The 24103-nt window shown below is 41.1% G+C and overlaps 1 protein-coding gene across 1 annotated transcript in view; it reads left to right on the top strand.

The window, feature by feature from the left end:
* The window catches only part of PTPRN2 (protein tyrosine phosphatase receptor type N2), a 633980-nt gene extending 617682 nt beyond the window's left edge, over window positions 1–16298 (top strand). Inside the window, exons 22-23 of the mRNA XM_038127342.1 lie at window positions 6941–7014; window positions 11626–16298. Of these exons, the coding sequence (XP_037983270.1) occupies window positions 6941–7014; window positions 11626–11697 (146 nt within the window). The 3' untranslated portion in view covers window positions 11698–16298. The remainder of the gene's footprint in view (window positions 1–6940; window positions 7015–11625) is intronic.
* Window positions 16299–24103: the final 7805 nt, after the last annotated feature.

The raw sequence follows: 24103 nt of genomic DNA, 5'->3' as shown, positions 1-24103 counted from the left end.
TGGCTCCTGACATACCTGGATCTATTATTGCCTGTCCTTTGGTCTCCATAGTTCACTATCCCCTTGCTGTGGCAAAGCTGAATGCAGAAAAGGGCCAGAAAACGCAGTACCAAAGAAAGCCTCTTTGTCAGTCTTCAGATGGGGAGGGAAGAAAGGCAGCGTAAAGCCGCTGCGCGCGTTTGCTCCGACCGTGACGCGCCACTTTCAGACATGAGTCATGCAGCCATCACCCAAACACGACAAACACTTGTGTTCTTCCTAAACACAGGCACACTGTGATGAGACAGCTTAGTGTCCTCACTGGCACTGTGTTGTTTCCCCTTATTTTCTTTCTCAAGTGTATTTTTGCTGTTTCACGTTATTACAAGTGTATCTTCCACAGCACTCCTGGCTGCCTGGGAGTACTGAGCCGTGCAGGATCTGAGGCTAAAGGCTGTGATCAGCAGCGTCCTGCAAACACTAATTGGTTCTTTTTCAGCTTCTAGCAACAACAGCATAAAGAAGTGTAGTAGGAACTGTTCCTTCAAGATTTTTACAAGCTAGTTTTTAATCTTAGCTAACAAGTCCCTTTGCCCTTCAAGGCCTAATTCAAAATCTATACAATATAATAAATATAAAAAGATGCATTAGGCAGGTAATAGCTGACTAGAATGAAGCTGAATACTTTCTGCTACAAAAAGAAAGGCATTTGACAGGTCATTTCTGTATTGCTCTTAGTACTCCATTTTTTTCTGTTGGAATAAATGCTTATTCCCACACTGATCATAATTTCCTGAAGGAGAAATGGTTAAGGTGCTAATAACCCCCCCTTTACAACTGCTCAGCATGACTCCTACCTCATATATTCAGTATTGTGATCACTTTATGGTCAAGGAGAACAGAAAGGGAGCTGAGAGAGGTGCAAAAGGTATTGGGAAAAAAAAAAAAAAAAGAGGATCTATCTAGGTCTTCACCTCTCTAGTGTCCAAGTACCTTATAATCATTAATGGATTTGCTTTCATAACAACTCATTAGGTAGGGGAAAAAAAGGGTTCATTTTATAAATGATGGTGTGAAACATAGGGTGAATTTAATGATTTAGCCCAAGTGGCTAAATCATTTAGCAGGAAGTCAAAATCTCAGCCTGGAAGAGAACTGAAATCTATCTAAACATAGCCCCCTAATGACCAAGACAGCCTTTAGGAAGCACAGTAACAAACTCATAGCCATTCTACAGAGTTATAATCATATCTTTTTGAGATATATCTGGAAGTTTTTTCCAACTAGAAAAATCCTTTTTAATTTAATATTTATGAGCAAAATGTATTTGTGAAGCATTCACAAAGAAAATTCTTCAGTTTGGGCGATTTAAAAGAAAACCCCCCACAAATAAGTGCTTTGATGAAGTATTTAAACATCATTTTATTTTTATAAATACACAGGAAATTCAGAGCATCTAGAATCTAAAATATTCCTTTTAAGACAGAGCTTTAATATAAAATTCTATCAGTCTCACAGAATCTACACTGCACTTTTCATTAGTACTGAATAAAATAGAACATTTGACTTTGCTTTCAGTGTATGTTGAAGCCTATTACATAAAAATCTCAAAGATTACCTTAATTAAGCTAAAACTTCTCATGCATTTATGTAAAAATGGTGATTGTTCTTATAAGTGAAAAAAAAAACCAACCCAGCACATTTTCAGATGCACAAACTCTGTAGTTTGCTGAACCTGAAAAAAACTTTTTAATGATACGCCTTCATTTTTTCTTCCCAGCTGATACATTTAAAGATGTTACCCCTCTTGACAAACATTGTCATATTCCTGTGCCATCATAGTGACAGCAGTGCTGCTACAGTGTGGAAGGGACCATCCTCCACAGAGTGTTTCTCATGTGTCTTGTGCTTAGCAAAATAGGACCCCTGCCATGCCTAGGGGAATGAGAAGAGAGGGAAGCTTTCATTATTATAGTCATAAAACTAGCATTAGGTAATTCAGGGCGATTTTAAATATTGTGAGCTGCTGGTCACCTCATGGAGCCTATTGCAGCGGAATTAGGCTGGGTTGTTATTTATTGCAGGAGAAAAGGGGAATTTGCCCATGTTTTTGTGACATGCTGGATACTCCACTTACACAACTGTCTAAGGGCAAACACTTTAACCCCTTGAGATCTGCTAATCAGGAGCACCAGCTGTTAAGTGCCAGCGTGCATCCAGCATTCATGCCTGCAGGGAGAGAAAGGCTTGCAAAGGATATGACCCTAAACTTCAGAAAGCTCTTCTCTCCTTGGGGGCAAAATATCATTCAGCTTGCATCTTCTCCTGTTTTCTTTTAGTTTATCCAGTTAATGTTCCTGATGTGGGTTGCTGTGCACTCACTGTGAATGCTTCAAGCCTTTAGGAAGATGATAGTTAATTACTGAAGTTAAAATCTGGCTTGCACTGGTGTGGAAGTGCTTTCAGAGGTATTTACTCAGCCAGCTCACTGAGCTGCTAGGGGCAGGGGAAGGCTGGCAGTATCTGCCTCACAGTGAATTACTGTAAATGTATGTTCTGTTTAAAAAAAAAAATAGCACATTGCACAGTCATTTTTCCCAATGCTGTTGGTACAATATTAGCTCAGTCTTGCACTAAGTTACATTTGTATGTTCCTTTAAAACAAGCAATGAAATCCATTGTGAAAAAGCCTGTCACAAACACAACCCAAATTTATTCCCTGCAAAATGAAATACAGTCAAAAGGTGAAAAGGTAGTTCTTTATTGTTTAAATGCTTCTTCTTTTATCCCTCTCTTTAGCTTCTGAAACCAGTGGCAGACACATATATATTAGTGGGAAGAAAGACAGAAAATACTGTATTTTTGACATATTTTTATTTCTTTTCCAAATGTCACTTGCTCTCCAGCCTAGTATTTTTAACCCTTTCTGTAGATTATTTGTTGTATGACAATAAATTGACATCTGCATCTATTACTGGACTTAACAGTTTAGAAGCCTAAGCAAAACATTTTGAATAATTGGATATCCTTGAAATCAGTAGATCAAGCTCTTCTAGCTTTTGCTCTAAACCACTGCATCAAATTTAGTTTGTATGGGCTTTCCAGGTAAGCAGTGTTTCAAATGCCTTTGCAGTGTGTGGGTATTTTGCAGCCATCTCAGTAAAAGCATGATTTGACCCTAATGTCCTTAGAGGCAATATTCCTCTTTCCCAATGTCATGTAGCATATGTTGTATTTTTTTGTCACCTGAACTGGCTCAAAAGCATAAATAAATTGTTATTGGGTACTGTAGAATGTAATGCCATATTGTCATACTCCCAGATGAAAGAGAAAGCCTCAGCATGGCAAAGAAAGTGTTGAATTTGTGTCAGATCTCAGCAAAATAATTCCAAAGAGAGTTGAAAGTTCATGCTGCCCTTAAACACTGAGCTCTTCTCACCTGTGAAGGCAGGTTGGGTTCAGACCTCCCTTTGTGCCTTGAAAATATGTTTCTTTGTCTGTGTCTGTCACCAGAAAACTTTACAGACTATTGCACACGCCAGTGGTAGTGAGCTGAATTTACATAATCCAGCAGCAGAGTATCCTAACCTTAAATAGAAAAAAGCCCTCATCACAAAATGAGATTTAATAGAGGACTAGCAATATATATGTATATATATTTAAACAAATATACATTTGTTTTAGTCACAATAAGGGTATAGATGCAGAACATGTAGATGCAGAGGAGGAAGAGAGGCTTTGGCATGCAGAGAGAGAACAAGTCATGCTGGCTTTTTCCTATGCCATTGATTTCATCTCCTGTCCTGTGAATTTTCTTGTTTCAGGATGTTTTTCTTCTACAGCAATGTCCTGTCTTTGCAGCCCTAAGTTTCATTGATCTCTCCAGGCACTTAGGTATTTCCCATCACCATAGTATCCAAGGCATTCAGAGGTGGAAAAAATGGCCAAGCAAACCAATCCCTGTCTCTGCTCTGGATTGTCTCTAACCCAATGGCATCTCAACAAGACACTTGATTTGCTCTGCTTTTCCTTAAAATTACCTGTGGCTGAGGACATCTGAAATGCTTTTGGGTGACCTGCTGATCACAACACATGGGCTAGGGACACTAGTGAGTAAAAACTGATGTTTCAGGGACTTTACTGACAAAACACTTCAGAACAAGCTTCCCATTAAGCACACCAGCCCACTAGGACTGTTCTTATGTTCCAGTACATGCATATGCTTTGGTGTTTTGCTAAATCAGGATTTTTTAATCAAGTGTTGTTCATACTATTAATCATGTCATTTCCTTAATGATGATAAAAAAGCAAACATCAGTTCACTAGTAAATGCTGCAGTCTGCATCACAGAAATGGAGGAATTAACTCTTTCAAAGGTAAACTCAGAAGCCTGTCTGGCCATTAAAGGGTGTAACTATGTCTTGTCATAAACCTTTTCTCTTTTCGTTCTGAGGGTAGAGTATTTTCAAATAAAGATCATCCCTTAGTGGTGGGGGCACCCAGATATTATAGTCAAGGGTACTTGAGCCTGCCAGCTGCACTGGGAGGATCTCTGGGTTCATCCTTGCAGTGTACACCTGGGAAGCTCAGAACTGTGGATAGCCTTGCCCATGGATAGCAGTGTCTTAAATATTTCTTGTATCTCAATTTCTGAAAGGAGAATTCCTCTTACTTTGAGCCAAGATGCTGCTGGAATGTTTTGTTTCCTGGAAATCAAATGAGGCTCCAAGTGAGGCTGTAAAGCATGTGCAGCACTCACATAGCTCTGCTTCCATCCACAGCTGTGGTGGAACAGGAAAATCCCATGTAATTGCACATGTGTGTGTGAGAGTAAACACTGAAGAGAGCTACTGTGTTTTACCAGTGTCAGGCTTTGTGAAGAGGGTACCTTTAGTGATGCTTTAGTGATTCCAGATGAATTGCCACTGCAAAACCAGCAACAGATTTAAGGTATAATTACTGTCACTGTTATCAGAATTTACAGTGGATGTAAGTATTGCTTTGCTCTGTTGCAAGGAGATTTGGAGGTTTTTAATTTTCAAATAAAACCTTCTTTTTTTTTTTTTTTTTTCAAAGCACATCCCTGAAATGCAGGGGAGGGGTGGGGAGCAAAAGGCATGCAATGCCCCAACCCATGGTAATTAGCAAAACTGTCTGTAAGATACCATTTCTAAGTTGTCACTGTTATATTTACTGAAAGAATTAATTCAATTTCTGATACAGCTGAAGAACATATTTTCATTTGTTTGAAGGACATATTCCAAATCAATTATTCTTGTAGAGTTGTATATTTTTAAATATAATTTCATATATTTTATCAAGGAAACCAAATGAAATAATTCACTATTCATTACTTTTCTGAGCTTTTTAAAAGATGGTGCTGAGCTATAAAGTTGAGTTGGGTAAATTCAGAGGTGCATGATGTTTGCATTGATATGAGCCCAACTACAGGTAGACAAGCCCTTAAATTACAAGAATTGTAGGAAGAGTGGTAAGTGTTGGGTGCAATTCTCCAAATCCAGTTCTGGGAACTCAACAAGTATGTGTTCTACGTGTGTACAAGTTACATTGCAGCAGCAATGCTCTAGTTGCATGGCCCACAAGTTGGCCACTGAGACCCCTGTGAATATTTGGGGATATTTAAATGCCTCCAGAACGAAGTCCCAAATTGGCAGAGGGTGGCTCAGGAAATTTGTAGGACCAGGCAACCAGAAGCAGTTAACAAATCTTCTTCAGAGCACACCACTGAGTGTCCCTTAAAACAGAACAGATTCCAGAATTGTGGCCAATCCCTGCCCTTGATAAACCATCCAGTGATGAAAATGAATGTACAGAAAAGGAGATATTTTAAAATATCAAACACAGGAGTTTCCAAGCTCCTACATCAGCCCTAGGACAATGAACAGCCCCCCAGGGCAGTAGGGCACAGTGGAGCAGGGATGGGGTGGTTACACTTGCATTAGGATGACCCTCTGCCCATCTGCCTGGTGCTTTGGTACTGTGAGATGTTCTTGCAAGATGCAGAAGGGAGCAGATACAAGAAAGCCAAATTCTGCATGTGAACTTTTCACCTCAAAGGATTTCCAGCCAGGCTTCTATTCTTGAAGCTCATAAAGGAAGGACCAAAATCCTGATTTCCCCTCAATCCCTTCCTAAAACATCAGATTAGGCACATAAGGAAAATGAGAATGGTGGTCTTGAAATATCAGTCACTGGAGGAAATTGAGGAGGAAATCAGCATCTCCCTGTCCCCTTCAATTCTCTAATCTTTGTGGATTATAAGAAAGGGAAGAGGCTCAAGGACTTGCTTTGATCTCCATGGTTCATCTATTGAAAGCAAGCTCCTCTGTGTGTGTGGGGCAGGGAGCCAGTCCCAGCCAGGCTGTCTGTGCCTGCTTCACGTGCCCTGGTGCTACCCATGGCTACAGGGCAGCTGTGTCCAGCTGTGAGTGGAACCTAAAGAAAATGCCAGGTGAAGCAGTGACCTCACAGCAAGGTGGTCTGACAGGCCTTGAACCAGGAAGCCACAGACATGTTTTCTGGATGTCAGCTGCAGGTGATGAAAGGTCACCTAAATCTTGTTTTTAGAGCATTAATCTTTGTGTGGTTCAGGCCCTTCATTCAGTGCGTACTCTTAGAAGTGACAAAGGGGATGTTCAGTGGCATTGCCACGACAGACCCTCAGGTTCCACAAAATATATTCTGCTCTGGTGCAGAGACGTTTTTAAGAATTTGTTTTTCTCCGGCTTCTCTTGAATTAATGTTAGTAAAAGGTGCCCCAACCTCTTATTTTTCTATATGAAGACAAAAATTGCAGCTGCCTGCCAAGTCTGCTGAGAGATGGATGTAATAATTTTCAATTGGACTGTTAGCCCAAAGGGAACCCGATAGCAAGAGATTGACAGATGCAGCATGGATTATCTTGTGCTCTGAACTCAGCCCAATTTGTGGTTTGTTGCAGGTGCTAAAGAGATTGATATTGCTGCTACCCTGGAGCACTTGAGGGACCAGAGACCAGGCATGGTCCAGACAAAGGTACTGTCAATAAATCCACTGGGATTTTAAATACATTAAAGGTCTTTCACAGTAGTTGTTTTCATGACAGAAGAGAAAGGCTGTGACCTAATTTAACGCAGGTCGCTTGCTGATTACTCTGTTTGGCTCCCTACCAACGGAGGTTTATTTATGCTGAAGATTTATCTAGGTTACTTTCTTTGGTGTTTACTGTTCTTTCTTGTAACATCTCCAGCATCTATCTTGATTACCATATATCAAGGGCAGTCAAGACAACAATCTATAGCCTGCTAAAAAAAATGTACATTTGAAAGAATGTTCTTGCTTTCATCCTGAACTATGGATTATTTTCTTAGAGTATCTGTGCTTAACTGTGCATGTAATATTTTTTAAAACTTCTACTCTTTAAAGAGAATGCAGCTGCTGCATTTGATAATTTTTTTTCTGAAAAAAAGAACTCAGAAGTTTTGAATTAAAGGAAATAAAGTTTTGCAGGGAATCAAGTAATTTTTAGTACCTTTGAATGGAGGAGTTTGCATCAGCCTTTATGGATGTAACATGGCAACTTTATTTTTACACTTTGGTGAGATGAATGTCTTACTCTCAAATTCCTGTCAGTTGTAATAGTTTTGACATTCTTCCACAATGTAAAACTTTTAAACGTAGTAGCTGATGGTGCAATTCTAGTCCCTTAAATTAGAAATGAAACTTTCTGTTATTAACAATTCCAGTGATGTATGGAATGATACTGTGGGATATCTGCCACATGTTAAGAGCTGCAAATATGACAATGAAGGAACTCTCTCATGGTATGAAGGTGAAATAAATCTGTTTATGGCATTATAAAACACCAAATGATAGTTATAGTCCCAAACTGAGTAACAAGAGCAATGTGACAGCACTGTGTCTTGGCCAGGCTGGAACTGATAGGAAATTCTGCAGTGTTTAGGGAGTTGAAATTGCTGAGGGGCAAAGGTGAAATAAATGTGTGTTGCAGGAATCATTGGTTCATAATTTTTCCTGAATCTCTTCCCAATTATGTTATTTCCCACTACTACTGGGGGGAAATACTGCTGAATAACAGCTTGGGGAATGTTAATTATTATTTGCCAATTAAGTAAGTGCATGAAAAATAAAGATGAGCCTGTCAAAACTAACTAATCTTTATCTGCAAGGAAGACATAAAATTGCACAAGTCTTTCTTCTGCTTTGATTATTCCAACTGGAACAAAAGGCAAATAGCACACAGTATCCAGTGTCATATATATTTACTCTGAGGTAAGAGGCAAATCCTGGACTACTCTGCAAATGCATTCAAAATATGTAGCGGCTCTGTGGCAACATAGAGCTCAGATTCCAGTTTCCTTTTCAGGGCAGAGAAATTATGGCTTGTTGCCTTCAACAGAAGAGAAAACATCGCTCCAGAACCAAAGAATGAGGTTATGTGAACAACTTCTCCTACTTAGCTCAGCAATAGTTGCCCGAGTTCCATGAAAATCTCCCTCAAGACATGGTTTTTCCCTCCAAACATTTGTCTGGAAGAGCTCCAGAAAACAAATATACCCTGTGTTTTCATACAGGATGAAAAATTTTCTCAGGATATTGCTTATCTCTCCTCTTGCTCCTTCTTCCATCATTGTCATTTTCTCAAAACCACCCAAATCACTTATTCAAGCTAATGTCTTGCAAATTATAAATATCTGGTTACATGCTAGCAATGCATGATCCCCAGAGAATTTTTCTGATGGATTTAAACAAACCCCTGTGCTTTCCCAACTGAATACAAATGAGGAATATTAGACTCTTGGAGTAATTTAAAACGATGGATTAAAAGTCAGGTTAGAAATGCCAATTACAGAATATCCCTAGGCAAAATAAACACCACCTTCCTTCAGCAATGTTATTCTGTTTCCAGCAGGCAGCGCTCCACCTTTCCAATAGGCATGGGAAAGATTTGTTTGCAGCATTTTGTCTTCTGGAAGGGGTCTTTAATTCAGAAGATAACTGTATATAATAAATTGTAATGAAATTATCATAACGACATTCTGCTTTTCTGAGAAGCATAATAGAGGGTTTGTGGGTTTGTTGGAATTTAGTTTTGTTTTGTTTTTTTTGCCAGGGAATTGTAAAATAGAATTGATATGTCACATATGAGAGGAAAAAATAATGAAGCAGGAAGTGTATTCTCTGTGATGGGAAAAAGATATATTTCTCTTTTTTCCTGTCTCCTATATCCTCTCACAATCTATAACAGTAGATAGATTCTTTACTGTGTTATATATGCTACATGAAGTCACTTTGTTTTCCTGGGAATTTTTATCTGTAGACTTAATGAAATATAGCCATAGTTATTGTATATTTACTTTTTATTATGTATATTCTTGTCACCTCTGCATTATAGGTGATCTGACACCACAGAATGTCTGTCCAGCTCTGTTTTCTAGGCAAAGCTAGATGTTAAAATTCATCTCCAGGCAGTCTTGTATATGCAAATAGAATATGTGAGTGGCAGTGTAGCTGTACAAAACAGCAAACTGATTTCCTTTAAAAATTACTGCCATTAATTTGCTCTAACTGCAGTTGTCCTCATGGAAAAGTGTGGAAGGTGGGGGAAGGCTTTTCCTGGGAGGGTGGTGATGCACATCAGTGGAAGCTGCACTCCCCGCCTTTCAGCTGGGTGTGTTTGCAGAAGGATGGAGGGGGAAGAGCTCAGCTGGCCATCCCTGACAGGCCACATGCCCATACATCTTGTGTCTGCTCTCCTGTCCCTTTACTGCAGTCAGTTCTAGTCTCAGTCACTAAGGTCACACCGCCTGTTGCTCAGTCCCTGGGCAAGGCAGACACTCTTCCTCAGGCTTTTGGAGCTGGTACAAGCACCCAGTTTGGTTCTGCCCCAAAGTGGCCCATATATGCCCTCTCTGACCCTGCTGCTCTCCAGCTTCTCTCACACACTCATGCTCCAGTTAAAATACAACTGATGCTCCTGGATGGCCCCCAGCATTCCCAGTGTTTCCTTTAATTGCAGAGACCTTAGACCATGCAGGGAGCCTTAGGCAGTCACACACACCATTTTCTGTGCCTGCTGAGGATGAGTCCTACTCTTTAGGGTGAATTGATGTCTGATTAAAAGCTGTTGGCTGCAGTCCAGCAAGTGTACACGGATGCCACTTTGACAGCACCAAGCAGACAGCAAAATTCTTGAATGGCAGTGTCGCTGAGAAATTATTCTGAGTTTTATTCTGCTTTTTCTGCTCTGGCACTGTGCCCATCATTGCTTCTCTGAAGCATCTCCACATGGGAGCTGACTGCAGTTGGGTAAGACAAGGCAGAGAAGACTGGCACTGGATTGCAGGAATTAAGTCAGCTGCCTTTCTGAACTATGGGTTGTACATCTCTAGTTTGTTCTTTCATCCTTCCTGTACATTTCTGCAGTAAAATTAAACACTGTGGAAAATTAATGTTATTGGTTCAGTGATCACTTTTGGGGGTGGCTGTGTTCTGTAACCATCCCACACAGCCCCTGGCAGCACCAACTGAGATGCCAGAGGTACAGACCTCCAGTTTTCTAATGGGAGACACAGACAGTATCCCAGCAGTGATCTTGGGATGCTTTGCAGGGTGCATCTCAAACCTGCATCCTCAGGGTCGATTCCTCAGCAGCTCTTGATCCCAGCTGGCTTAAACCTCTGGAGTACTTCCAGTGCTTCCAGAAAATCCAGGATTTTCTCCACAGTCCTTTGGTATCCTTGATTTGCCTGTATTTTGAGAAAACTTTCCACTGGAAAGTTTCAAACTCCAAATCAGCCAGTCAATTATTTCAGTAAGCTAAATTACAGAGAAAAAAAAATAACTTGCTTGGAAATATAACACCTGTTAACCCTGAGGATTTAAAACTGCTTTGTCCTTCTGTAGGACTACACAGTTCAGGAGTGTGTTAGGGTTGTATTTAGAAGTAGCCATTCATGGCTCTGTCCTTCACACCTCTGCCCAGCAGAGAAGCACCAAATCATTTTGGTGTTGAGGTTACAGTAAATTAATAGCAGAGAAAAGCCTTCCCAAGTATTTCTTACGTAGGAGTGGTCTTAACAAAATTGAGTAATTTGTGAGTGTGGAAAGGACATTAAAAAGAGAGGTTTAAAAAGTTCAATGACAGGTAAGCCAAAAACCAGAAATTGTTCTATATAATAGATATCAGGGAAGGAGATATTTATTTTAGATTCTTTCAACTAGAAACAGTCCTGAGAAAAACCAAAGTCTGTGCTTTACAACTTCATATTTCAATAATGTACTGAGTTCCCATCTCTGTGTCAGAAGGAAATGGCTGGTGATCAGCTACTCCCAAACCCTTCTGACCATGCAATGGCAATATATCATCATGTCCCAATAGCTCGGGTTCTGCCACTAACATTTTTCTCCATTAAAATGACTCCGGCTTTGAGATGCTGTCAAACATGTTATATGACTTCAATAATCCAAGAACATTTTGTTCCTTTCCATTGCAGTGTACAGTTCATCCTGCATATTCATATTTTTAACAATGTCTTGAGGACGTTCAGCTGTGGAATAGAGCACCAGGCTTTGTGGAAAGTGTTTTGTTTTATTATTCAGGGTGTGCGTTTGTTCTCTCCGCAGGAGCAGTTTGAGTTTGCTTTGACAGCGGTGGCAGAGGAAGTGAATGCAATACTCAAGGCCCTTCCCCAGTGAGCAGCTCAGTCTCCTGAAGGTTCCTGCAGAATCCATCCCTCGTTTTCCTCATCCTCAGTCCCTGTGAATGTTCTTGGAAACCGTGACCTGAGCTTAACTGTGTATCTTCTGTTGTAACCACATAGTGATAGGGTCCTTACAAACTGCTTTAGCTGGTAAAAGTTCAACAGTTAAAATGTGTATTCTGGTTTTTGGGTTTTAAATGAATTTTTTTAAGTACATCAAAGCCTCGGATTAAGTGACAGAACAATCCATCTAATTCCTCCTACATCCTTGAAGCCCTGAATGTCACACTCTGAAAGCACACATTCACATTCTTAATAGCAAATATACAATATTGTGGGTAATTAGTGCAGTCAATATAGTCTCAGAAAACAGTGTTCTGTTATATTCTGTAACTTCTCAAAGGCTGAATACGAGTGGGGGCCTGAAGAGGATGGTGATTGTTCCCATACAGTGCCAAGCTGGAGCATGAAAGAGTGCTGTGGGTGTGAGCAAACACAGGTCCAGGCTCTGGCAAGGAGAGCATGCACCTTCTCATGCCAGGCTTTGGCAAGCAAATGTTTTTTTAACTGTTGTTTACTTTTCAGCTTTGTGCCATGAGAGGAAGAAAATCTGAACTATGAGTAAAAGAGGCTTGCATGGTTGTTGCAACTGGGGAGAAAACATGTTGGTCACATTTGTGGAAAGCCAGGGGATAATGAGCACAACTCTGACCATGTACCTGGCACTGACAGCACAGAAAAGGAGAGCATAGGCTCCCCTCAGCCGATGGGAAAGGTCCTGTCAGCAGTCAGGTAGTTGTCTGGAGCTGTTATGGAAAGAGATTGTTGGTTTTATGGGATTACTGAGGAAGAAAATGGGATTCTCCCCTTTATATCTTTGCATTTCCCTCTGTAAAGCTCCGCTGTGCCATCCTTTTTATCCAGGAAAGTGTATTGCTGTAAAAGCCTGGCTGAAGAAGAAATCTCCAATCTGCATTTTATGACTCTCATCGAGTTTGTCTGATCCAGCCATTTGTTGCAGCTCTTTGCAGAGGCTTTGCTCACTCCTTGTTCTGCAGGACACCTATTTGAACTGAGCATGAAGGGGTAAAGCAGCACAAAGATTGAATTGCAGACATTCATGTGCTCTCAAAAGCCTAATGCCTACTTTGCAAAGTAATGCTAAAATATGTCTGTAAATGGTTAGGATATGCAATCTTGCTTCTGTGATTTCACGGGTTTAGTTGTGGCACTCTTCTAAAGGAATTTACATTATTGATAGAAAGTACTCTGATATATTTGAATGAAGGGCCTGAGAGTAAAATTATTGAAGGTACAAAATTATTGAAGTGATCTAGGCTATTAATTTCATTTTCTAAAGTGAATACTTGGATGCTTTTTCATCTGCTGTCCTACATCTCCGTGACGTAAGAATCTGGGGTGCTTTTTTCCCAAAATCTTATGAGTATTGTGTGCTTGAAACCATATGAGGCTAATTGTTTAACTTCAACACTGGAGAATATATCATTGAATTTAATTTGGGAAGGGTAGCTTTCATAAACTTCTCATCAGTGAAATGTTAAAAATAACAGTATCACACAGTTTTGCTGGCACAGAGGTGATGAGCATCAGTCAAAATCAACCATGTTGCAATTTTGTGTTGTAGGTGTGGATATTGGTGATTTCTTCTTTTTAGCAATTAAAGACTTCCTTAAAAAAAAATTAAAAAAAAAAAAAAAGCAGAAGGCTTGTTACTTTTTGCCATACATTTTTGTATGCTTTACTTGATATATGCTGTTGCCTAATTTGTGCATCCCATTACTACAGCAGTGCAGAGCAGTTACTGCAGATGCCATCATCCTCTTAAGTACACATACTGTACATTAAGCCACATGTTTATTTTATGGCCTAAGCATTTTAGAGCTTTCCTAGCAATAACTAAAAAAACTAATGGAGTATAAATGAGAAAATTGCCTTTTTCATTTGATAATTTAGGTTTACCGGGATTCTTTTATTACTTTAGCTAACACAAAATTTCAGATCAGGGCAGATGAGATCTGTTTGAGCTGTATCAGCAAGTGTTTGAAGTAGATTTACTGTGAGCCACGTACTGCAGCTTTCTGAAAATACAGGTGTATGCAAACAAACCGTCCAAAGAATCAAAACTGGGGCATCCTAAGCCAAGCCCTCTGATTACTGGGTGGAATCATTTTCCAGTTAGATGCTGTGCCATCACCCACTGCCAATGGGCTAATGGGGTTTTACCACAGATTTCTGCCCTGGGATTCATTAGTGTTTGCCTCCTGACTGTCCCTGTGCGTACCACAAACATGACTGACAAGCCTTTCGTTGCACTTCAGGAATATTTTTTAATTGTTCTTTTGCAAATATTTGCATTTCATAATAGCAATTTCAGGGTGATCCCTATTAATTCACAAGCAGCTGAGTGTGGGGCTTCATGCTTCAGAGTTTATTTAGCGTAGATTAGAGGGCATTAATCTTCCCCAAGGCTAATGGGGCAGGAATGTATTGCTTTACTCATCCTTGTAGAGCAGTTTACCCAACAGAAAGATGCAGTTTTACTCAGAGGGTTGGAGTATCTCCCACTGACCGTCATCGACAATCCTGTTATTTCAGCCATGTTTTGTACAGTTCTTCCACAAAGAGGTGCAAGGCTTATTCTGTTGACTGTAAACAACCACACAGAATATTTCATCTGTGCATAGCACACTTTTCACACCTCTCAATAAATGCCCTGCTTCTGGGGGTGATAATCTGCTGCAGGATCAATTGGTGAAACGCAGGTTTCAGGTGCACCAGGGCAATCTAGAGGGATCTGAATATCCATTTCCAAGGAAGATGCCAAAGCCATGGATGAAGCCACAGAGATGGATTTGCCATGCAGGGCAGGTATTTATTTTCACTGCAGTTAGTTTAATCCTTGTTATCTGGTGAAGGATGTTATTCAGGCCAACCCCCAGTCACTTGCACTAGAGGTGGGATGCACTCCACGTTCACTGTCAGGTTGAGTTGAGCTTCTGTCTGAAGATGGGAATCACCTGAGAGCTCAGAGTTAAATGAGACCCACCATCCTTCTCTGTTCAATTTTCTGCTGATCTTTAGTAAACTCATTGCCATTGACTTGGCCACAAACAGCATGTGTTTAATATTGGACATGATCACATTCTTGGCAAATGGAGTGTACAGGTTCTGTTTGTGTGCTTGAGCCTTTAAATTACATTTTGGGGGGTGACCTGCAGGAGGGCAATTTTACCCCACTGCTCCTTGCTGGTCAGAGGCAGAAATCCCTGTTTTCCAACAGGCAGCACACAGAGCTGCTGTCCCTGAGCAGGGCAGGGACCTGACCAGACCCCTGCTGATGCAGTGTGTCCAGATAGGAGGGACAGAAAGGTGGTTGTCACCAGAATTGATATTTTGCAGGAGTAAAAGCACAGTTGCTCTCTCCAGCCTTTGCCCTTCCCATGACATGATCTGAGTCTTAGAGGAATGGAGAGACAGGACAGCACCATTCCCCAGATCCCAAATCCTCCAGGTTCAGCCTGACACAGGGCTGAACAGCAGTGTGGGGTTTGCTGTTGGCTTCAGGTGTTCAGGTGTGACCTGTAACCAGTGCTGTTGGCCACTGTCATGGGACCTGCTGCAGCCCAGGTAACTCCCATCCCAGTGGAAGTCCTTGGCCAGGAATGAATTTCAGCAGAAAATCACAAATCCAAATCTCAATCCAGTAGAAAAACAAGCCAGATTATTTTTATAGAAGCTACTAAATGTTTAACACATTTCAAAATATTTTTAGAATCTATAACTATGACTAAACCTTGTCCCTGTCTCCAGCATGCATGCAGAACCAATCCCCATCCATTCCCAGAGGAATGACAGTTATAGTACCTGTAAGGAGTTCATGCTTTATTAGTCAAGTGGAACATTAATAAAACCTGGCCCACTTCATAATTTCCAGAATAGTCATTAATTTAAAAAACTGTTTATTGGAACAGAAAACAAGTATTTGATTAGCTTTGTTACAGAACAATAGCTCTCCTCATTTTTATTCTGCATATTTTATTCTTTCTTTAGAAAATTCTCTTAAGAAGCATTTGAGATAATTCGCTTTTTAAAACTGTACAGTTTCTATGGTTTTGCTTTTTAAATGAGAGTACACTTTGTAGATTTGATTATTATATTTTTCTGTTAATATTACATTGGGCATTACAAAAGCATTCCCCACCACAGTGAAAAGAAAGTGATCCTGTTGGTTTATTGTAAAAGAAAAAAATAATTAAAACAAAATTGCAGAGCTGTGGCATACTCAATCCAATTAGAGCATGACTCTTTACTACTTTTCATTTACCACATGAGAAAAAAAATAGTTACACCAGCAAGATTTCATTTGAAGCTGTTCATGCATGCTGTTTGTACTGTATTTGATGGCATAATATTGTTTTGTTTACAACCTTTTCTTTCTCGTCATTCTATTATATTCTTTATATGTATATAGTTTAAAAAAAAAGATTATACAAAGTATTTTGTTCTACCTCTGTAAAGATCATATTTGTGAATAAAGTCACGTTGTCTGTGGAGTATGGTATTGTGAATACAGCATTAAAAGCTGGTGCTTTCCTTTTATTTGGGGGGTGGGAGCGGTGCCGATGTCTCTTGCTGGAGGGGGGCATCTGACTATCCAAGGTGGGAACAGGAGGCTCACAGGGAGGGGCAGCAATGCCCTGCTGATGGCTTGGATATGCACATTTTATCTGCTCTGAAAAGAGATTGCAGCCAGCTCTGGCTCAGGTGTATGGCCCTTCATACTGCACCTTACAGGATTTTGATTGAGACAGATTCTGGTATTCAGGCCAAAAATTAAGCAAAAGAATCACAAAGTTACAGGGGACCCTCCTTGTACTGCCAGAAAATGGAGAAAGATCACCTCGAGCCTGTGTCACAGAGTGTACAAGTTAACGAACAGATTAAATGGAGCTTGCTTTCAGGAAAATTAAAGGCAGGAAAATGTTTTTGGGAAGGCTGGTAGATCAGACCATCACAAAATGGCCAAGGATTTATAGTTTTAACATAGTAGAGGTTCATAGGAGTATTTGAACAGGTAATGGAAACTTCTCCCTGTTATATTAAATAAGGTTAAGAGGAATAAAGTATAAGGTTACCACACAAACACAGCATTCAATAAAGGGTCTTTTTCCTGGGGTACAGGAAGTCATTTTCCCATAAGCACTGTCCATTATATGAAGGTTTTGGATCTTCCCATTAAATACATACTGTTAGCTGTCAGAGCAGTCTTTGGGTTTAGACAGCCCTGGTGTGGCAGTTTCCATGGTCCGGTGTTACGTGTTGAAATTTCACTTGTGTTTGGAAGAAGACTTAAAATATGTTTTCCACTTACCTGGAAATCACTAGAAAAATGTAAACAGAAACCTAAAGTGGTCCTGGTCCAGCTCACTTCCTTCCCATCAGAATAATCACATTTTACATTCTTTAACCTTGTTTATGTAGTTGCATGTTTTAATATCTGTGCCTTTCTCAGTGTAAGAAGGTGACTTTCATCTTGGAAGCAAAATGTATGCACCATTACAGCTATTTTCCTGTTGGTGTAATTTAGGAGGTCTTTCATCTCCAAGACAGCTTTCTGAAAACTCTGGTAACATCAGATGGAGGACAAAAAGAGAAATGTGTTTAACTATATCGATACTGGAGCTTTGTGAATCTTCTAGATGAAACCAGAGCCACCAGTTGTGCATCATTCATTCATGCAGGCAGTGCTGCTCTGGCCTCACGGTGCACAGGTGCACACAGCTGTAAAAACAAGTGCTGATGGGACTGGTATTCCTGGTTTTGGATGCTGAGCAAAGAACTGCACAGCCACAGGGAGGGGTAGCAGGTAGGCTGTGCTATGTGTGCTTGAAACAACTGAGTCCTTGGGCAAATTCTTAGGTCAAAAATTAATTTCTCCCCTTGAGAGTGCACCGGTTAATCCCCCACATGCAGGTAAATCAGCAATACAGATAAAAGACTCAATGTGGCTGACCAATCTGGGAATTCAGACTTTGTAAGGTTTGGGCTATTTGGCTGATGTTCGGCACTGCCCCAGAGTTTTCCTGCAGTAGCTTTGGTCAAACTTTCTCAAAGATACAGGAATGTGTTGCTCCCACCATTTCCAGCATTTAGTACAGGTGGCATTCATCTGAACCAGCCTCTGAGCAGCTTTTCATGGACTGCCACAAACCACCCACTCATCATAAGCTTCCTCTGTGGTCAATAAAGGAAAACAGCATTTTTAGAGTAGGAGTTACCTGGCTTGGCTTCCACTTCACCATGAGGTGATTCATCCTGTTCATCCCATACCCTGAAACAAGGACCATCAAAATTTTACTGTGCGCTAAGTACAAAAGCATCTCCTTTCTATATTGTAAGCCTATTCCCTCAAAACTGCATTGGATCACTTGTGAGAAACAGGAAAATGATTTCTGGTTTTATAGACCTTGAATTTATAGACATCCTTATCCCATTCCTCCTTAGTTTCTTCTGATCCATACAGATGATTCATCCCGTCTTACAGAAGCTGTCCTGTGCCTTTGGTCACCTTTGCTACCCTTCAGCTTTACTTGTCCAATTCTGTTTGTTCTACACACTGAGGTACACGGGGGCCAGGCTGTGGTCCAGTGTCACAGTGATGTTTTTAGATATTTTAAATATTTTCCTCTTCTTTGGAATGTCTAACATATTATTGTTCTTCTCCAGTGCTGACCGCTGAGGTTCTGCTCACAGACACTCAATTTGCAGCAATACCAAATGCTTTTCTTCAGGTCATCTTTACATCTTCATTGTTAAGATGTATTTCATGATATGAATTACTTTATCACTGGTAACTTCATCTGCCATCCTCACAGTCCTACAGTATCACAAAGTCTCTCCATGACACTTCACAGCTACTTTTGTTTTCATAGTGGTAGGTAACAATGTGTCATTCACACTGCCACCTCAGTATCACCTCTTCCTTTTTCCTATTGTTTAAAGTGGGGAATCACCATCACTGCAAAAATTATCCCTTTCTTCACAACGTGTTTCTTAACTTTTAATCCTTCATTAACCCACAAAAATCTTCCCCTTAATACAATGGCAACTCAGTTTCTGTAAGAACCTTTCGTGAGACAGCTTTTGCCAAATGCTTTTAGGAAAGCCAAATACAAAATAATCACGTACATCATCAAACTCAATGCTTTTTTCAAAGTCTCTTAGGAGGCTTTTGCAGCACAACTTGACCCTGCAAAAGCCTTGTTGCTTCTTCCTCCTCTTTACACCATCAGTTATGCAGGATGTAGACACAGGATGTGGATGCTGCTTATAGAGTAGGACACAATAAAACAGCTTTGGTATCCTTTTGGAGTCCGTGGAGAGCTACTGGATGGGCTAAAAATGGAGCTGTGGAGCTCAGCTAGTGCAACCCCCACTCAAAGCAGCCCTTGGAGCACACAGCTCAGGGTCATTCCCAGGCACATGTTGAGTATCTCCAGAGACAGAGACTCCTCTGGGTCCTCTTTGTGAAAATATCTTCTGAAGATCTCATTGAAATTTCCCTTGATGCTGATTGATTGCCAACCAGCTCCCCAAAAGGAGATGCCTCGTGCAGACAAATCCCTCTCTGGGTTCCACCAGCAAGGTTGTCATTGTAGAGCACACTCAGGCAAGTAGCACACATAGAAGGATTTATAAATAAATTCTTAATCTGTGAGCTGAATCCCACCCTCTGGGCAGGATTCGATGCTTGCTGGTGAGTGGTTGATGTCACTGCAGATGCTGTGGGTCTCCTGCCCAGCCTGCGGCACTCCTGCCAAATGGCTGAATCTGAGGTCTTGTGGTTTGTTTGCCAGCCCTGTGCTGGTGGCTGAAATCTCCTGGAGTGCCTCAAATGATGTTGGATGCTTACATTCAGGGATCTGAGTCCCACATCATGTGTCTAGCAGTCGGATTCTGTATCTTCTACCAGAATTTAAGGTATGGGAGGGAATTTGATAGGATAGCAGCTTCCCAGATAACCCACCAGTCCAAAAGAGGCAGTAGCTTCTGAAAACCCTAATTTTGCTGTCAGAACTGGATTCAAGGCACGGCTGTGACTTCAGCAGCATTACCTGAGTGTGTGCCAAGCCCAGGCATGAGGTGCTGCAATGACCACAGCAGGGCACAGCTGCAGAGCTGCCCTTGTGCTGGGTAGCACTAAAGGCTTTGTGTACCTCACAGCCAGTGACAGCGATGTGTGGGATCACAGGCACTGTTGCTTTCCAACACAAGAGGGCAAAAAAAGGGAAAACTGGCCAAAAGCATGAGTTCACATAAAATAAAACCTATTGTACAGCAGTGTTCCATTAGCACTTGTTTCTAAATGTGGCATCCATTTCCTCCACGCAGGAAGTCTGCTCTGCTTTCCAACAGGTTTCATTTGTATTGTCCAAGTTAGAAATGTTTGTTCCTGAAGGTGGATATTACACTAGAGAGCATCAGCAAGAGCAGTTCTTGAGGTGTTCCTGATGCTGTTGAGCAAAGGCCAAAGTGGACCCACAGCTTGGTGATCCTGATAAAAGCATTGCCAAGGCTGCAAGGAAACCAGAGCTCTGCTAAGTGGCTGAAGGGGAAAAACAAACTTCCACCTTTTCCAGAAAAACCTTTTGATTCTTTAAACACTGTTTCCATAAGCAGGAATACACATCTGCTTTTTGAAAAGGGAGATTGATTTAACATCTGGTGCGTCTAGCTGTGCATGGTTGAGGGAGCTGGGTAAGTAACCTCACTCAGTGAGGTGTTCCTTGCAGAACAGAAGGTCTTTAGCATTGACTTTCTCATCTGTTCTACTCTTAATTCTAAGACATGGTATTTTCATTATATTTTATTTAAATACAGTAATATAGAAGCTGGAGTAACAAGCTGGGATCTGTTAGGGTTAATCTGAAATTAATTACCTTTCTGCCCATGCCATATATTTCCATTACAAAGACCCTCAAGACAGGCAACCAAGCCAAACTGTGTTCCTAAGCAGTTAGGTAGGATTTGGCTTTCCTTACAGTTATAGCAGTAAATGCTGAGCTTTTTGAAGAAACACTTTGTGTTTGTAAAGTTAAATTACCTTCTTTATTTTTTCTCTGCAGTTCAGAGAATAAAGACACTATAACAACATGATGAGCTAATGAGCTGACCCGGGAAATAAAACATTTCTTGATGCACTACTGGCTCATAGAGATCCAGGTATTTTGTTCTGGAAGATTGTGTTATGGCTCTGTTTGCTGAACCAGACCCTTGCTGGATTCTCAGTTGTGCCAAATTCCTGCTCTGCTCGACTTCCACCTCCTTTATCCTCCATGGCCAAGAGGCCAGATGGAGATGGATGTACTTTGCAGGCTGGTCCCCCTCTGACATGAGGATGTGAGGCACAAGAATAGAATCTTGCAGGAAAGATGTGGGTGCTTGCTCTGCAGCAGAGAGCTTACAGCAGAGGTTCTTGTATCATCACACTCACCAAGGAATGGAATGGATGGACATTGTAGTGATCTGCCAGAGCTGTCATCTCGTTGCTGAGCAAGTTCCAGTCTCTAATAATCTCATTCTTCTCAGTAAAAAAAAAAAAAAAAAAATCACCTTTTTTTTGTCAGTGTTGTAGATATTTATCCTGGAAGATCTTCACCGATCTTCTTTTTCTGCACCTAATTTTCTTTTCTGTAAGACACACAACATCTAATGTGCACAGAACCACATAAATGTCCACAAAAGTTCTTCTTTTTTAGCAGAATGCTGGCTCAAAAGAGCTTATTCAATTCTCTCTGGTGATTTCCAGTCATGCAAAAGCAGGATTTATGTAAATGGCAGAAACAAGCAGCCCTGCCATACATAACCAATGCTGGTCCTCCCTCCTAAAGCAGACTCCTGTAGCTATATATACAAGTCTAGCTGCATCTGACCAGTGTGAGTCACTGAGACCATCCCATTTTAAATGTTTCTTCAGAATAGATGGCTGATGCTGCACGAGTTACACTATTTCTAATGTATGTCAATTAATTAACAATTTAATGCTGGCTGAAAATGCCATTATAGCTTTTACTTTTGGCTTCCGTGAAAGCTCATTTAATATTATTAAGTATTTTAAGCCAGGGAAAAGTAATTTAATTACTTGTCTGAGTTTCCCTTTAATGCAAAGTGAGATAAAGAGAGTTGGGCAAGAAGGAAAGGAAGCATAAGGATAAACTTGATAAACTTCTCCTGCCCATATCCAGGGTCAGGGAATGCACTGGCAGGTTAGACCTTCCAGGAGACAAGAGGTGAGAGCCCAGCAGTGTACCACTAACAGATACTTTTCTAAACTCTCTAATAAGTATTTACTTACACACTTTCCTCTCCCCATACCATCTGCTCCCCTATCCTTCAGTAAGTAATGTAGGTATTGAAGGTGGGATTTGCTTCCCCTAATCCAAACAGCTAAAAATTAAGTAGTAGTCCCAGATAATCCTTTCAGCTTTCTTCCAAATCAGCAGAGAGAAAGAAACAGTGGTAAATTACTTATCCAAGAATTATCTGTGGACTAAGAGCAGAAAATACTATTCCCAGTGGCAAATACAGGCTGGGCATTAGGCAGGCAGGACATTATTGTATAGCCTCCCTTGCAGAAGGAAAGCATCATGAGATGTGGAAGGACTCCCACCTGGCATGGGGCTTTAGGTCTCCTCTGAAAGCTGCCATTCCCCAGCGTGTTCAGGGCTCTGAGCAGGGACACTCATCTCTTGTGGGAATGTTGCACTGCCAACAGGCAGCTGCCAGACCCAGCTCCCACAAATCCTCACTGGTGTGCCTGGAGGACTGCAGCACAAAGCTGAGAGAGAGGATTGCCCCTGCACAGGCCAGGTTTGTGTGAGGATTATGAATAACTGGCACTTTGAAGTTAGGGGGAAAAACGATATCTGTTTTTCTTTTTTAGCTAGAGACTACAAAACCAATACCACATAGTGCTCCAGGACTTAGGCCTGCCCCTTGTACTGTGACACAGGTTTGCTCCTCAGCCACCTTCACAGGTACCCACAATGAGGGTGAAGGTGGTAGGCAGCAACTCTGGATCCTGAACCAGAGTAGAGAAGCTGCCCTGGCATGGTTTGAAGTGGCTCAGGAATAGATGGAGATGGAAGGCAAACTGTCTTCAGCAAGGTTTGAAGCCATCTGGGGGCTTTTGTTGCCATATGGGTTAGCACTGTGTCCATGCCAGAGATGCAGAATCACCCCCTGGCCCACAGTCCAGCCTTCTTTTCACTGTGTTCCACTGGCCAAAATGTCACTCTTCTTCAACCTTTTGGTGAAGGACAGGGGAGCATGTTCCACTCACTCTGTGCCCAACCTCAGCCAATGAAGGAGCTTTTGTGCAGTAACAGAATAAGCATCTCCTGGTGTGAGAAGGGACAAAGGTGTGATGTTTTCCATCGCACACTGCGGTCTCTCCTGACCCCAAAGGCTCTGAGACCAGACAGCAGCCCTTGAGCAGAAGAGGGTTGGAGCTGAACAATGGTCTGCCCTCTTACAGCACCAAAGACAGGAGGCAGGAGAGACCAGCACCAAGGAAGCTGGGCAGGGATTTCTTTCCCTGCCTTACCTCAGCATGAGATGTGCTGACAATGGCATCATTTTATAAATTACAAGATCATCTTCCCCTCGAGACAGGGGCATAAATTCATTAGCCAAGCAAAGGGCTCAGAGGTAAATCATGACAGGCCTGGTAATCTGATAAAAACAAATGTTTCCTTATTAAAATACAAATGGAAAGCTTTGTTATTGTTATTTAAAAATGCTGTCTGCCCCACTGAAAGGCCAGCAGGTAAAGGATATGGTACAGATTTTTTTGTTGTTGGCTCTGGGAAGAAGTGAGCTATGGACAGAGGGGACAGGGCAGGTTTGCACTTTTCACCCGGCTGGTCTGGAGACTTTATTGTTTCTATTCCTTAAGTTCCTTCATGTCTGCCAGGCCACAGTAACCCAAACTACTTTCCTTTCATATTTGACTTAACATCAGAAGCTCTGCTGTCTCTGAACATCTTCTGGCACTTGAAGGGCAACCAAATGAGTTTGTACTGCCTTGCTAACTTTCTCCCTGATATTTTTTTCCCTAAGCTTTTTTTTATTTTTGGAAATGCATTCTGTTGACCAGTTGTAACTAATAGGACTGTGCCTATCAGTTTTGACTGCAATTTTGTGTTGGTTTCTCTGCTAACACAGTATTTTCTCTCTATGGACCATACCTTGCAACAGATGTTTTTCTGTGCAACTATCTCTGGAGCTGTTTTAGAGAGATATATATCTCTTACAGATCTAGACATAAATAAACAACAGCAGAAAAAAACAAAAAAAGAGAATAAATAAGAGCACAGTTA

Source organism: Motacilla alba, chromosome 2 (assembly GCF_015832195.1).
Source record: "Motacilla alba alba isolate MOTALB_02 chromosome 2, Motacilla_alba_V1.0_pri, whole genome shotgun sequence".
In the NCBI taxonomy this organism is placed as follows: domain Eukaryota; kingdom Metazoa; phylum Chordata; class Aves; order Passeriformes; family Motacillidae; genus Motacilla; species Motacilla alba.
This window is presented reverse-complemented; position numbering and strand designations above follow the sequence as displayed.